The sequence below is a fragment of the Haliaeetus leucocephalus genome, unplaced genomic scaffold, assembly GCF_000737465.1.
Source record: "Haliaeetus leucocephalus isolate CR32 unplaced genomic scaffold, Haliaeetus_leucocephalus-4.0 Scaffold646, whole genome shotgun sequence".
Lineage (NCBI taxonomy): Eukaryota > Metazoa > Chordata > Aves > Accipitriformes > Accipitridae > Haliaeetus > Haliaeetus leucocephalus.
The window spans coordinates 6,205,712-6,219,840 of NW_010973082.1; the positions used below are offsets into that span (position 1 = coordinate 6,205,712).

General features: G+C 38.7%; 1 protein-coding gene across 2 annotated transcripts in view; it reads left to right on the top strand.

The window, feature by feature from the left end:
- SPAG9 (sperm associated antigen 9) overlaps positions 1–14,129 on the top strand; it is a 65,635-nt gene that overhangs the window by 510 nt on the left and 50,996 nt on the right. For both annotated transcript variants that reach the window (XM_010578691.1, XM_010578692.1), the window contains exon 2: positions 6,097–6,217. In XM_010578691.1, coding sequence (XP_010576993.1) covers positions 6,097–6,217 — 121 coding nt within the window. The remainder of the gene's footprint in view (positions 1–6,096; positions 6,218–14,129) is intronic.

The window sequence follows — 14,129 nt, forward strand, 5'->3', positions numbered from 1 at the left end:
GCGGGCTGCGCCGGGCCCGGTCGTGTGGTGGCTGGACGCAGGTGAGGGCAGAAGCTCGGTGGCCTCAGTCGCCGAGTCCGTGGCCCTGCCTGCGGGACTCTGACATCGCTGTCCGGGAGCGCTCTGAAGCGCTGCTCTTCCAGTCAGCAGGTCCGCGGAAGAAAAGCGGCACCGCTCCGCAGAGCAAGCGTGGAACCGTGTGCTGACGGCTCCGCTCTTTCGCTTTCCCTCCGGATTTTCCTCCGTGGCAGGAGGTGGATTGTCCGTTTCGGATCCGTGGTAGTCACAAAAAAAACCCCCAGTGAGAAGGCATTGCGCAAAATACGGAAATACGTGCTGCTTAGGCTGTAGTTCTTCAAAGTTGGTGCATAAAAGCTGCAGTCAGCAACAGGTGGTGCGGACTGTTCAATGACATAAACTCTGACTTGGGATGTTACTACAAAAAACGAAATAAAAATGTCAAAGAATCGCTTCAGCATAAATAAGCTGGTGAAGCATTATCTTCCGCGAGATTATAAAGCGATACAATAGAAAGCGGCTGTGCAGGATAACTTCCTCCAGCTCATTGTCTTGCCAAACTGCTGTAGGAAATTGGATTGACAGCATTATCTGTAATAGAACAAGCCATCTTATAAGTCTATTTCCAGACTTCGTGTCCTCCGCTTACCTTCTAAATTTTCCAAAAATCGGAAGAATAACAACACTGAGGATAAAGACAATACCAACAACGAAAACCTAATTTGAAAAACACTAGCCCTGTACAAATATTTGTATACGTTATGGTTATAAGTGAGTGCAAAATGTTGTCTGCAAATTGTTCCAGGACTTCGTTGGTTTGTTACGAAGTAACGTGGTGTGAATGGTGTGTCCCCCACAACTCTTGGACCAATAGACCATTCATCCTTCTTGTCAAACACGTAGTTGTTTTATGATGCCTTATGGGTTTCAGTCTGGGGACTATTGCCATAAAGACTTAATCACTAGCTCTGACACAAGCTGCATGTAAAAGGCTTTTTTAGAAAACATATTTTATTTTTATTAAAGAGAGTAAGAGGAAGGGAGTGATAAATATTTTCTGAACTAATTCAAGAGAAAATTAGGCTTGAAACACAGGCAGCATTTGCCAGATTGAAAAAAGCAGGCCCTGGCAGCAGAACAGAAACCGTAACAGTATGGTGGAACAGAATATGGTGTTAATTGTGGTGGTGTGGCTCTTCAGGAGCTGTACGTACTTATGTTGGCAGTGTACTTCGCTGCAATCTCCATTTCTTTGTGTCGTGATAAATTAACTTGAGGGGACAAGCATTATGCAGTCTAAAAACTAGTACTCCTGCTGCAAGACAACTTACTGATGCTTTCTCAGTTGTAAGCGCAAAGGTCATCTTTTTGTTACGTTCCGAGGTCAGTTATGCTATACCTACGTCAAAATGTCTGCAACGGATAAAGCGTGGTATGTTCATGAGGGGTATGCGTTTTATTCAGACTTGATTGTTGCAACTATTTTTTCTGAATGTTGAGATGATCCGAGGGGTGCAGTATGGTTGAAATGAAAGGAGGGAACATGAATATAGCACTGTTTTTCTTGGACAACAAATTATTGGCTTAGTGTGTTTCTTTCATTGTGGAGGTTGCTTGCGTAATTTGATAGCAAAATGGAGAATTTTGAGCTACTAAGTTCAATATTCCTTATTATCTGTTCTGACTGTCCTGAAGAATTAACGTACCTTCTTTTGCTTTCTGCTTGCTGTTGTAGGAATTTATATTTGCAGTAGTATCTTGACGAATAGTAAGTCTACTATTTGAATAGGAATCTCCTTGCACCATTGTCCTAATTTGCCTCCTTTATTTCCTGTACTTAAAAAGTGTTACTGAAGAAACATCTTGAAAGTTGTTACCCATCGACTTCTGTTAAGGTGACTTTAAAAAATAAAGATGATTTCGGAGGTTCTGAGCCTACTTCTCAGTCCTTTAGGTAACAGTCATGATCTTTTTAGTTGCTATGAAGTCACTTGTCTGACTTTTAACATGGTACGTTTTGGGATATAGCTAAAGAAATAGAGGAACCAGCTGTTCTGCTTACAGTTCTGCATAATTTATCTTCCCACTTAGTGAGCGTTAGGCTGCATGCCCTGCCACAAAGAAGTGGGAGAGGAAGAAGGATTTGGGGTTCTGCTATTTTATAAACTAATAAGTTTTACTTCTACAGAAGTATGCTGCTCCGTACCTGGGGCTGTGTGGCTAGCAGAAGGTGTTTTATATGGGCTTGGAAACAGGATAAAATCTTCTCCTTTTAGCCATGTCAAGCTGTCTAATATATCTTTTAGCTTTGCTGCTGTTGGTGGGATTAAGCTGTTCTTGAAATCCCATGTTCAATACATGGTTGCTACTTTTGCCATCATGAAAAAGGATTTACCACCATGAAAATTAGTTTAAGTGATAGTGTCAGCTCGATGGCTGCCTTTTACTCTTCCCAAAGTTAACTTTCTTCTTTAGGATTGTATGTGAAGTGAACATTTTCCAGTAAGAGTTTATAAGTATTTTTAATTTATGAGAAAACAAAATTGATATCCATTATACAGAAAGCTTGCTAAAATAATGTAAAATTTACTAGGTTGTTTTCAGTTACATATATTTTTCTGTACCCCCAGTCCAGCTGAGCTGGCTTCGTAGTTAATTTTCTCTACCTACTCCAGGAAGAACGTGCCATTGGTTGAAAAGCTGGCATCATTGCAATAAAAGTTACTGAAGGACGTGTCATAGGGTAATAAAGACTGCCAAGTAGGTGTAACCTTGACATCAGATATGCTTAGTATTGCACCTGGATCGTATGACGGGAAAGCAGGTTAAAATATAAGGAAACAGAAGATGACATAAATATCGGAAAAAATGTTTCATTTGGCTAGTACTGTATTACGAAGTGATTAAATGGTTGTATGCATGAGAGGGCTCTCCAAATGTGTATGCTGTGCTGTTCCATTGTGTAGTCTGAGTTCATGTTTATTGCAATGATTATTGCTGTAAACTTTAAGTAGATTTAAAATTGATTACATAAAGACTTCTGAATCTTACTTGTGAAGTACTTTTATATACTTTTTATTGAAGGTCTTTAAGAACAGGTTAGACAAATATCTGTCTGAAATGACATAGTTGGTACTTCCTGGAGAAAATGAGAAGGATTAAATGGGAGTTGCCAAAGATAGTTTATGAAGGTATCACAGGCTTGGATTTCAGCAGTAGGCCCATGCAGAAAGAGGCGTGCATCATATCCTGTGCTTACACCTCATTATGTCCTGATCAAAATTAGGATCCAGGCATCAGAAGTGCCAATCAGAGCCTTGAAGCAAGATGACCTTTCAAGGGCCATTCTAGCCGTATCTTCTGTAATCTTGTGGTATTCAGTCTGTTTTAAAGAAGTGTTGGTGTCCTTCAGCTTGTTCTTTTAAAAACAAAACACAACAAAGGGCACCAAACCAATCTTAATTTCTTGTTAGAGTTGTAAGATACAGCTTTGTGGCCTAAACAGGATGTCACTTAAAACTGAAGTGTTAAGGGGTTTTTTTTTGTCTGCCTTGGTATTATGTGTAAGCAGTAGCTCCAGTTGAAAAAAGAGAATGTCTAGTATCCATGTATTGAGTGGCTAACATGTTCCTACATATGCTGCTGCGTTCCTGTTAAACAAGGCAGAAGAAGTGCAATACTTGAGTGTATTGTCAATTTAAATTAAAAAAAAGTCTTTTATTATGGGTGCTCAGCCTATCCTTGGCTGCTGTCTGACTAGTCCTTCCGTCATAGTCATACAGGCTTAGTCAGGATGAGATGATCAATCTCCTGGGGCTCTGCCTGTGTTAATACTATCACCAGAAGGAGAGATGAAACCAAACAGATACATTGAAAGGTTAAAGTACTAAATCTTTCATTTGATCTGGTATAGTTTTCAGCAGAGGAAAAAAAATTAGCCAGCTCTAGTTATAAAAATGCTTTGAAGAGATGTAACTTAAATTCTAACTTTAACAAAATGAAGGTAAACTAGTAGATGACGACGAAACAGTTTAATACAAAACCAGTTTTAATAGTTGCAGTTGAAGAACTTGAGAGGAAATACAAAATGATATCTTTGGTTTCATGAGTAACGATGACATTGATGGCTTTGAATGGCTGTTTATTCAAAAGTGTAATTGTCACTGGCCTTTTGCAAGTTATGAGACACATCTGACTTTGGGAAAATCATCAGAGAAGCAACTAAACAAAGATGTTACAGTTTTATAGTTCTTCTTTCATGTTTTCCCATGTTTAATTTAACAAACCATGTTGGTCTGCAGCCCCAGTGCCAACTTTGTGTCAAACTTTGAAGCCCTTCTTATAAAGGGAGTCTGCTAAGAATAAGCCAGACATGACTTGAATCTTTAATATTAAAGGGGCAAAACTCTTGTATCATTTACTACAAAGGAGACATGAAACAAGTTTTCAGTTTGAGGTTTTCAATATTACATTGACAAATTAATATTCCCAAACTTTGTGTTGAGGGGGTAGAAAGGCTTTTGCACATCTGTCTTTTTGAAGCAGGAGAACTCATTTTAAATCGCAGAACCCAAAGCAGTGCTACCTGGGCTAATGTCAGCAGTTTCTCAATTGCCTCATGGTTTAGCTTCAAGCACAGTCATATGAACACCATGCCTTGTCTGGTGATAGCTGTGGAGAGCTTGTCTGAAAGGAACTCTTGTTCCACTTCATAGATTTTTGATGCATTTCTACATCTGAAGTAATTTTTAAGCAAAACTTCTTCTGATGACCCCGCTAAACTGAAGCGCTTTTCGTAGGGTTATGAGTTTCTGCTTTTGTAAAAGCTTAAAACACATTGGCTGAAGCTTAGTAGTAGTTCATTAAAAGTTGATGTGTGAGCGTTTGAAGTATTTTTCCCACTAAGTTTTCCTAGCAATATGTAAGGAAAAATTATATTCAAATAACCTATAACATTACTTTTTTTTAAGTTACTGCCTCCTCTATCTCTTTGCTTCCCTGTGGTACCGAGCTGCAGCTTGCTTTCTGACTCCTTAGCTGTCTTGGATGTTTGGTTTAGGGTATTTTTTTCTGCAAAGGCTTCTGGTATGCTTTTCCTCCCTGTGTGATGAGCCTTCTGCGTAACTCATGTTTGTGGCCTTGCCTTCTCTTTGCAGTGCAGAATAGAGTACTACCTGACCTAAGACTTCTTTCGGTATTAGAAGTATTCTTTGTGCTACCACTATACACTGGATTTCTGAAGTTTTTGTCTAAGATAAAAGCATATTTTTTGCTATTTAAAACTGCTATAATGATGAGTTGGTAACTTTCATGTTATAAAATGTAAGCACTGATATATGTATCGGTGAACTCCAGAATATTGAGAAACACAAAGTTGGTAAACAAAAGTAGCAGAAGATGATGATGATGATAAGCACAATTGCAGATTGCTTGTAAATAGTTTTCTATGCAGTTGACAGAGTGTAGGAGATGGTTATTAAGTATTTGATGAAGACTCTGAGCATTTTATAACCTATCAAATGATAACAGAAATTGGGTGGGAATGAAAAGATAGTATGTCATTTTGGTTGGCTCTATTGCTGGCATATCCCTACTGCAGTATCTCTACCTTCATGGCTTACAGGTGAAGATATGCTTGATATGAGGATACCAAGGCTGTCTGTATTCGCATGTGTCGGCAGGCAAGTGTGTGCTGTTAGGAGAGAATGAAATAAGTCATGTTTACGTTAGTCCCAAGCAGGCTTCTTTGAAATAGTTGGCACTTAGTTGATAGTGATTATACAGAGCAACCTAGGTGGGATGCTTGACTGATGGACATTGGACTAAACTGGTGTCCTTCATGTTTAAATGTGGGCTATAGATCTGTTCTGTTCTTTTGGAAACCTGCTTGCACTCATCCTTGCTGTGAAGGGCTGCTGTGTTGTTTCCTACATGCTGATTGAAGTGACAGTCTTTTTAAAAACAAATCCAGGGATGACTATGTATCTGTTCTTTCTCTTTGGAGAAATAACTTTGCTCAGGCTTTTTAAAAAAAATCTGTAGTTAATTGTTGAGTTTAATTTCACTTTTTTTGTTTAGAAATTCATAGAGTTTGAAGATTCTCAAGAACAAGAGAAAAAGGACTTGCAGACCAGAGTGGAAGCATTAGAATCACAAACTCGACAGCTGGAACTCAAAGCAAAAAACTATGCTGATCAAAGTAAGTAAAATATATTGCACTCCCTTTAAGTGATATTAGTGCCTTTTAAATTTCGTTCTGTAAAATGGTAATACATATGCGAAATATCTGTGCTATCTGATTCCTGTATTTTGACAGATAACTAGGTTTAACTCTTGGGCAAGTTTGTTTTCCTTAGAATTCAGGCAAACAAATTGGATACAAGCTTGTGACTTGTAATCTGATTCTTCTGGTATCCTACTTGTCTTGTTTTCCTTTTAGACCATGCTGTTTTCATGTTTAGCAACTTTTTCAGGAGATACTTAGAACTTATTCCCTTGTTATTGTTCATAAAATAAGCTAATTTTCTTGCCATTAAACTGTTGTCTGTGCTAAAAATAAATGTAATCTTTGGGTTTAGAAGCACTACTGGAATGAGAATGCCATTGATGCTGATTCTCATGAGCTTTTGTATAGTTTCTGCTGAATTATTTATTTCTGAGGCATTTAGTTTTTACAGGAAAAGAGTTAAGGAAGAACACTTCCACTTCTAGGGATGTTCTGTGTAATTTAGGAAAACTTGTATAAGTTTTGGAAGAAAGATAACAATGACCAGTGTTGCTGAAATACTGAAAGTTACAATGTGAGTATATTGTAGCTTAGATGTTCTGCTGGACTGCTTCTTATCCAGGTGCATGGTAATTGAATGAAACTTGCACCAGTTTTTCTACTTCTAGTTGAGTAAAGGGTAGAGGGAAAAAATAGTCAAACCCACAGAAATCTTCTCTTGTCATTTTATCTCCCCCACCCCACAGTCTTAAATTGAAGATGAAATACCTATGCTGCTAAAGATGGTTTAATTTTTTTGCTGTGAGTCTGTTAAACATGCAGTGAAGGTTATGATTTTTGTTTTTGTTTAACCTTTTCAGCACAGTGTAGAAATAATGATCAATGTGAGTTAATGTGAACATTTTGTCAAGCTTATAAGCTAACTTCTATTGACATAAGACTAGCATGTCTATCAATATACAGGTTTTATTGCTGGGTCATGTGGAAATGTAAAGTAAGACTGTATCAATCCTGATAAGGTTGAGATAAGATCAGTTTCTAAAAGCAGAGTGCCGGTTGTCAAAATAGCCCCTTTTCACTATTCTTTCTTCCTTTAGTTCTACTCAGCCACCTTTCCTGCCCATAACTCAACAAATTATAGCTCTCTTTTTCAACTTAAGGTATAATAATCTTCCTGTAAAGTTTAATTTTCAGTGGCATGAGTGAGTCTATAGCAGGGTTGGAAGTATTAGAGCACTAGTGTTAAGATCAATGTAGGTGGCATGCAGAGCTGAATCTTTTTGAAATTTGAATGGTTTAGAATGCTGTGGGCAAATCTTAGAGGCATGTACTTCTTCAGCTCCATTGCAGTTAAAATATTCTCAGATTCTGTACAGACAGTGATGGAGGAACACTTCAAGCAGTCTTTCCTAGAGAAAACTAATGGTTGATTTCTAGGAGTGTGTCTTTACAGATCAAGTCAAGCTAAAATGGATAATTGTAAAGCATGTTGCAGAGACTTGTATCAGAGTTGCTATGATTCTTGTGAATGGAAGTGTGTGTGTGTTTAAAAACAGCAGAAGAGAGGAAAAGAAAACATTGGAACAAGAGTTGAGTGGTCTGTTTTGGTAACAAAGGACACTGTTTCCAGAATGCCTGTGCTCTAAGCCCACAGCCCAAACAACTTGTTAATGGGAGACCCTGTACTCCAACAACAGGATTATGGCATCAAGATCGCATTAAGTCGCATATGCCATTATTTTTCCTGTTAATACAATAAAAAGTACAAATTAGTTGCACAAAAAAGAAAACTCATTTGAATTCCTGGCGCAATGTATGTGGCAGCATACCTGGAGTTTCTTTTACAGAAATTGCACTTACAATATACTGATGTACATAACGCCATTTGATACTGTTCAGTGAAACTGTTCATGTGAAATTCTTTTTTTTTTTGCCTTGAATATTAAGCCTTCAAATATATGTATGATTTTAAACTTTTAATTCCATTATGTGTGTACATATCATAATAATGACAGTATTTGCATGAGAAACTCAATTGTTCCAGTAGAACCACTGAGTGTTGGCTAGAACTACTTTTTTTTTTATAAGATAGTGTTGTTGAAAACAGTTACCATAACAACATAAAATTCTGGTGTTAGGCTGTTGACTTTCAAACCATTCCAAAGTCTTTTTATTGGAGAAAAACCTTTTGTGATGACAAAAATATAACTTTGGAGAAACAATAGGGCTGTGTTGAACATTGAGTTTTGCTTATGATTTGGGTTGATAAGTTGTCTGGGACAACATGAAAGACTGTTATGAAGATCTGACATGCTGCTGATGCAGAGCAAGATCAAAGGGGCATAAGCACAGTTGTTGAACACCTAATGAATATTATGCAAGTGAACTGTTTGTTTTTTTCTTAGTGCTCTAAATTTCTAGGGTATGAAAACTATACTAGTGTACATATTCTTGAAGTAGTCTAGCTCTGCTGCATTATGTTGTTTTCTGTTTTACAGGCAAGGCGATTTGTATGTCCTATGATACCAAAGATACCAATGTGTCACTTTAATTCACTGGATGCAGCTACAAGTCTTCTAGCTATATTTCTTTTTCTCTTCTACTTCCTATATTACTGCCTGTGCATCTAAATTAGTCTGTGGTATTGCCAACTGTTACCACATCAACATTCAAAATAGTGCTAGTGTTATCATTGATAATGGGAATTGCAAATGCCTGGCACAGACCAAGTAAGCAAATAAAACCTGGCTTTCCTTTTTTGTGTCAGAGTGCAGAGTCTGAGATAGCAACATGATTAATAGTTTAGAATAGAAAACAGGTAAGACACATGGTCCCATGTAGTAGTATAACTACAAGACTTCTTGCTTCTTGTAGACTACCTCTTGTGCTGTATGTGTTTTTCCTCAAATAAGCAAGGCCTGTGACAACAAGTTTTGTCCATTAAAAAGTTTTGAGTCATTCTCTTGAACACCATCCATTCTGAGCATTTAGTGAAGACTAGTTAGCCCTGGGAGAGGGCAGCTCTTAAGTTACATGGTAGGGTTCAGCATGTTCTATGTGCTTAAACATCCATGCCGGTTAAAATTGCTCAAGAAGCCATAGTTTTGTTAGGTCTTGAATTATAAGTGCTTGTTTTTGCAGTCTTAGTGATAGTCACACTAAAGAAAAAAAGAAGTATTTCTTTGCACTTAAATGTGGGGTTACATTCACAGCCACTTACTCAACCAGCTAGGTTGGAGTATATCTGCCGTTTGAAATTAAAGAAGTGAAATAAGCAGCTTGTTTTGTGTCAAACAGTTACAAAGTTTCTGTGGTTCACTGACTTTTTTTCCCTGCATTACAAATTTGAACAGTTGCTGTCAGCTACCTCCTGGATGAGTCAACTACTGTACTCTGCTCTTTCATAGGAGGAAATGGAAAGAGGGAGAGATGACAGTGTGACGTGGTGGCACTGCTGGGAGGATTGTGAGCCACAGTAGGTGATGAAATCCTGAATGACGGGGGCAGATGTACATTGAGTTACCACTCTTGCATGATGTATAGCACTTGATCCTGGTATTTGGTGGGTTGTGGTGGTTGCCTAAGTCAAGTTTGCTGCCAAAAAATGGTGCAACATGTTGCATCCTGGGATATTTTGGTAAACTTTACAACTGCTTAAAGGAGACCAGAGGCGTAAGGATTTGCAACTTCTATTTGAGTGCAGGAATGTGCTGCAGTGGTGTGGCACTTTGACCCGTGATCCATCTCCGTGTCTCATTTTGCACTGCTGCTTTTCTCTGTAACTTTCCGTGGTTTGCCTCTGCCCTCACATTGATGTGCGTTGGCTGTCAGCGTTACTTGTGCAGGAGGAAAGACAGTGCCAGTGCTCTCAGGGGCCTGTGGCTCGTGGAAGTTAAAGCGAGTTAAATATATAAAAAGCTCCTGGAGATTTGTCTAGGGACAATGTTGGTACAGGCAGAGTTTTTAGAAACTGTCTGTCTTTAGCAAACTTTTACTGAGTGTGAGCAAATGTCTTTTTTTGGTTTTATGACTTGACTAGACTTTCATGGATTTTTTTTTTTTTTCTCAACAGCAGAGGGCACCTCTGGATATTGTGGAGGTGCACCAAGCATGGAAATGCCAGGTTTTCAAAAAATAAAAGTTTAACACTTAAATTCTTCTCCTTCCCTTCCACTTCAATGATGTGTCTGAAGCAGACACCAATCTTTGATACAATCTTAAACATTTCTTACAAGAGCTTGACTATATCTGACTTTCACATTATTTCAAGTCTTTGCTGTGGTAAGACCCCTAGCCCTGCTTGTGATTGGTTTGCGGCATTAGAATGTTTCAAATGTCAGCCTTGAATCTGGAAAACTAGGCACTTGGAGCTTTAAAAATTTGTAAGAGCAACAGGCAGCTCGCTTGTCCAGCAGTGCTCCACGAGGGCACATGATACTGCTTTGGATACTGCTCGGTCTCCAGTTACCAAAAGGGATAAGTGCCTTTCAGGGCTCACGTGATGCGCCACTGAATTCTGTGGGGGCTACGGAGGTTTAATTTATTTCTCTTCCTTCCCTCCCTTTTTGGGAATGTCAGCTCTTTTTATGTATTACAGGCTGTAAGTTAATTGATTTTTTTGGAGTAAAAGGTGACTGTAGTGTATATGGACTTACCATAGGAATGGAACAGCTTTAGAGTATGCTTTCTGGAGGAATCATTCTTAGAGTAAGTTATTTACGAGAGAATCTGAAAAACACGATGTCTGCATGGTTGAAGTGCTTTTTGATGGAGGTGGTAGGCTGTGGGCGTTGAAAGATTTGGTTCCTTTTCTGGATCTGCGTAGTGCTAAAGTACAACCAAGGTAACACACTGCATTTGACAGGACAACCAAGGCACAGATATATTTCCATACTTCAGTTTATCAAATCTTAGCTTTGTAATTTATGCTCATGTTAGATTACATTTGGGGAAAACTGTGTATGTTGGGGGGACGGGGGGAGAAACCACCCCAACCAAGAAGCAACTCTTGGTCTTCAGAGCTGCAAATGTTGTGACGCAACTGTTGGGGTGATTGTATTTCCCATGTCAGGTGACATCGTGCAGCAATTGCTATTGCTTGCTGTAGGTTTTATTTGGGATATGAGACAAACGTTTTGGCAGTTGACCTAAAAACATGTAGATTTGATTTCCTTGGAAGCTAAACAGAACTATTGCTTTCACTGGCTTCAAGAGAAAATGCAAGACCAGGTTCTGTTGTGAATCTTCTGCAGATGTTAAGTTATATGGTATTTTATTTTCATCTGAGCTCTCCAGATACCGGCATTACTGTAATGTACACCCAGGTAGACAACCTCTTTGTGTATAATCTGAAGACATCCGATACTCTGAGATATACCTGCATAGAGCTGCAGCAGCAATTGAACGTGGGCCTGTCAAGTGAACAGGGAGACTCTAATATGAACTTTCAGCTGTGAAGCTTAACATTGTTTAGCGATTTGACGTGCGAGTTGAGTATCTGTGCACATGATGATGTGAATAACTAAACTGGTATGAAATACATCTGTCAGTAATGCTATTTCTAGGTATGGCTCAACTGTAGTGTTTATTCTAAGGAATACAAGAAAATTTTTCAATCGATCCGTGACAGAAGTTGAGAAGTTAAGGTTTGTTCGGTGGGGGTCTGCATCGTTCCTACATATTTTTCAAAGTCTGAGACCAGCATAACTAATCTGATTTCCAACAAAGAAGTAGTAGAACAGCTTGCCTTCTTGTATTTTTTGATTAACAATTTGGAGCTTACTGTTTGCCACTTTTTTCTCAGTGCAGCTGTTTCTCATCTATATTGGTTTGTTTACAAGGCAGATTCCCCCACTGCCTTTCCCTACCGTGTGCCTCAGGTATCATTTACTAAACTTGAGGAATCTTGCCATAAGGAGAAGCATAACATCCAAGTGTACCGAAAAGGAAGGCTTTGTTTCTGACTAAAGCATTTCTCAGTTACTTTCCTGGCTGCCTTCTGTTGTGAAGTGACAGAGTCCCTGCTGTTTGTGTTGTGTTGTGGGAATCACTAGTCCACTAGATGGAGCAGAGGGTGCAGTTAGCTCAGGAGATTGCATCCAGTCATGCTACAAGACTGGAGGCGAAAATAAAATGGAGTAGAAAATTAGAGCAGTGATTGGCCTGCTTTAAACTTGTCTATTAATATACCTGAACAAAAGTGGTGAGAGGAGGTTGAAATCCACTGGCATATAATTAACTGCTCAAGTACTTTTTTAAATTAAGGGAGTATTGTGCTAGTGGTTTAGGTGCTGGAGTTTCGTTGTTATAATAATTCTGTTGCTGTAAATGTTGCAGCAATGAAGAAAACGGCTTTAAATGTCTTTTAGAATATTACATTCCTGAGTTGTCACTGGTTTTCTGGCTTTAAAAATAAATCCAGTCTGCTGTAGCTTCTGTGTTCATGCTGTCTTCATGTTGGATTTTCTCAAAAAGTTACTTGCTTCAATAGCCGAATGTATAAATGAAGCATCCCACTGTTTTCAAAACAGTCAATCAATCAAAACTTTTCTTAGTGAAACACTATTTTGGCCAGAGACTAGATGAGAAGTTGGTGCTATATCAAAATGATTTTTAACTTGATTTTGGCTAGAAGTTGGCTTGTATATATATCCTTGTTCATTTGAATTTCGACCTTTGTGAGGTATCTCCTGGCATATGGTTGTCTTTATATTAAATGGTTGTAGCAGAATGTTTAAGGAGATTTTTTTTTTTTTAGATTTATGTCAGGTTTTTGGTGATAAATTACAGTGATTTTGTGGATCTGAGACATAGTGGATACTTGAACAGTCCAGACGTGTCAGGGATAAGACCATGCAGCTGTATGTGTTGATATTTGCTATCAACAGAGCATTCTTGACAGCTAAATTATCCTCATAATTTAAAGTGCCCTACTTTTTAAACTGAGAACTAGACCTATAGTTCACAGTGGTAAGAGCTACTTGAAGATGTCGGTCTCGCCAAGGAGTCAAATTTATCATTTGTTTTATGAATCAGTTTTTTCTGTGCTGCTTATTTCCAGGTCTTACCACTTTCAGGTTAAATACTTGCTAGAAAGCTTCAGTCCCTGTTTCAATCCATGGTTGATGTGTGTGCTTTTTAGCAACTACTTAAGAGATCATAAGGCCCTTCTGGATCATGGAATTGATTATGCCTGATCTGTATCTTAACTTAGCTGGTATAGGACCAGCTTCTAAGAAGGGAGCTGGATGAAAGCTGTCCAAGGAGAGCCTTCAGATAGTTTTAGTGCTAGGAAAGGCACGTTAATGAGCTGAATCTCTGTCCTGGCTTGTGTAGTAGGAACTTGTTATGCCTCTTGAAGGCATCGTACTGGTTGGATTTGGCGTTCTAGCAGGTCTGTTTCTCTTTCTCCCCCTCAGGCTTATCAGCAGTTTGAGGCAGAGGACAACATACAGATGGAGGGTGTTCCAAACTTGGTAAAAGCCATCAGACTTGGGAGGTAAGCTCTGATTTTTGAACAGGCAGGGTGGGCAGCTTTGCTGCCTAATTCTTCGTAATGCTGTCAGGAGGCAGAAACTCCAGAGGCTTCTCTCCAGTTTGCTATAATATTTAATCTCCCTTTTTTTAGGCTTGATTGGTTTGATTTGAGAGAACTTTGATTAGGATTGGTACTTTAGGTCATTGAATGTGTTAGGATGTTGACAGTGCTGAAGAAGGTTGCAGGTGGACCTTGAGCATGAGTTTGTGGTGTTGTTCCAGAGGCATGCTTTCTCATTGGCCTAAAAATACTGGAATATTTGCATTTTATGCCCATACTTACGATGCTGGAAGACCTTTAAAATATTTCCATGTAGACTTACAACCATGAAGAGTGAAACTTTTTTGA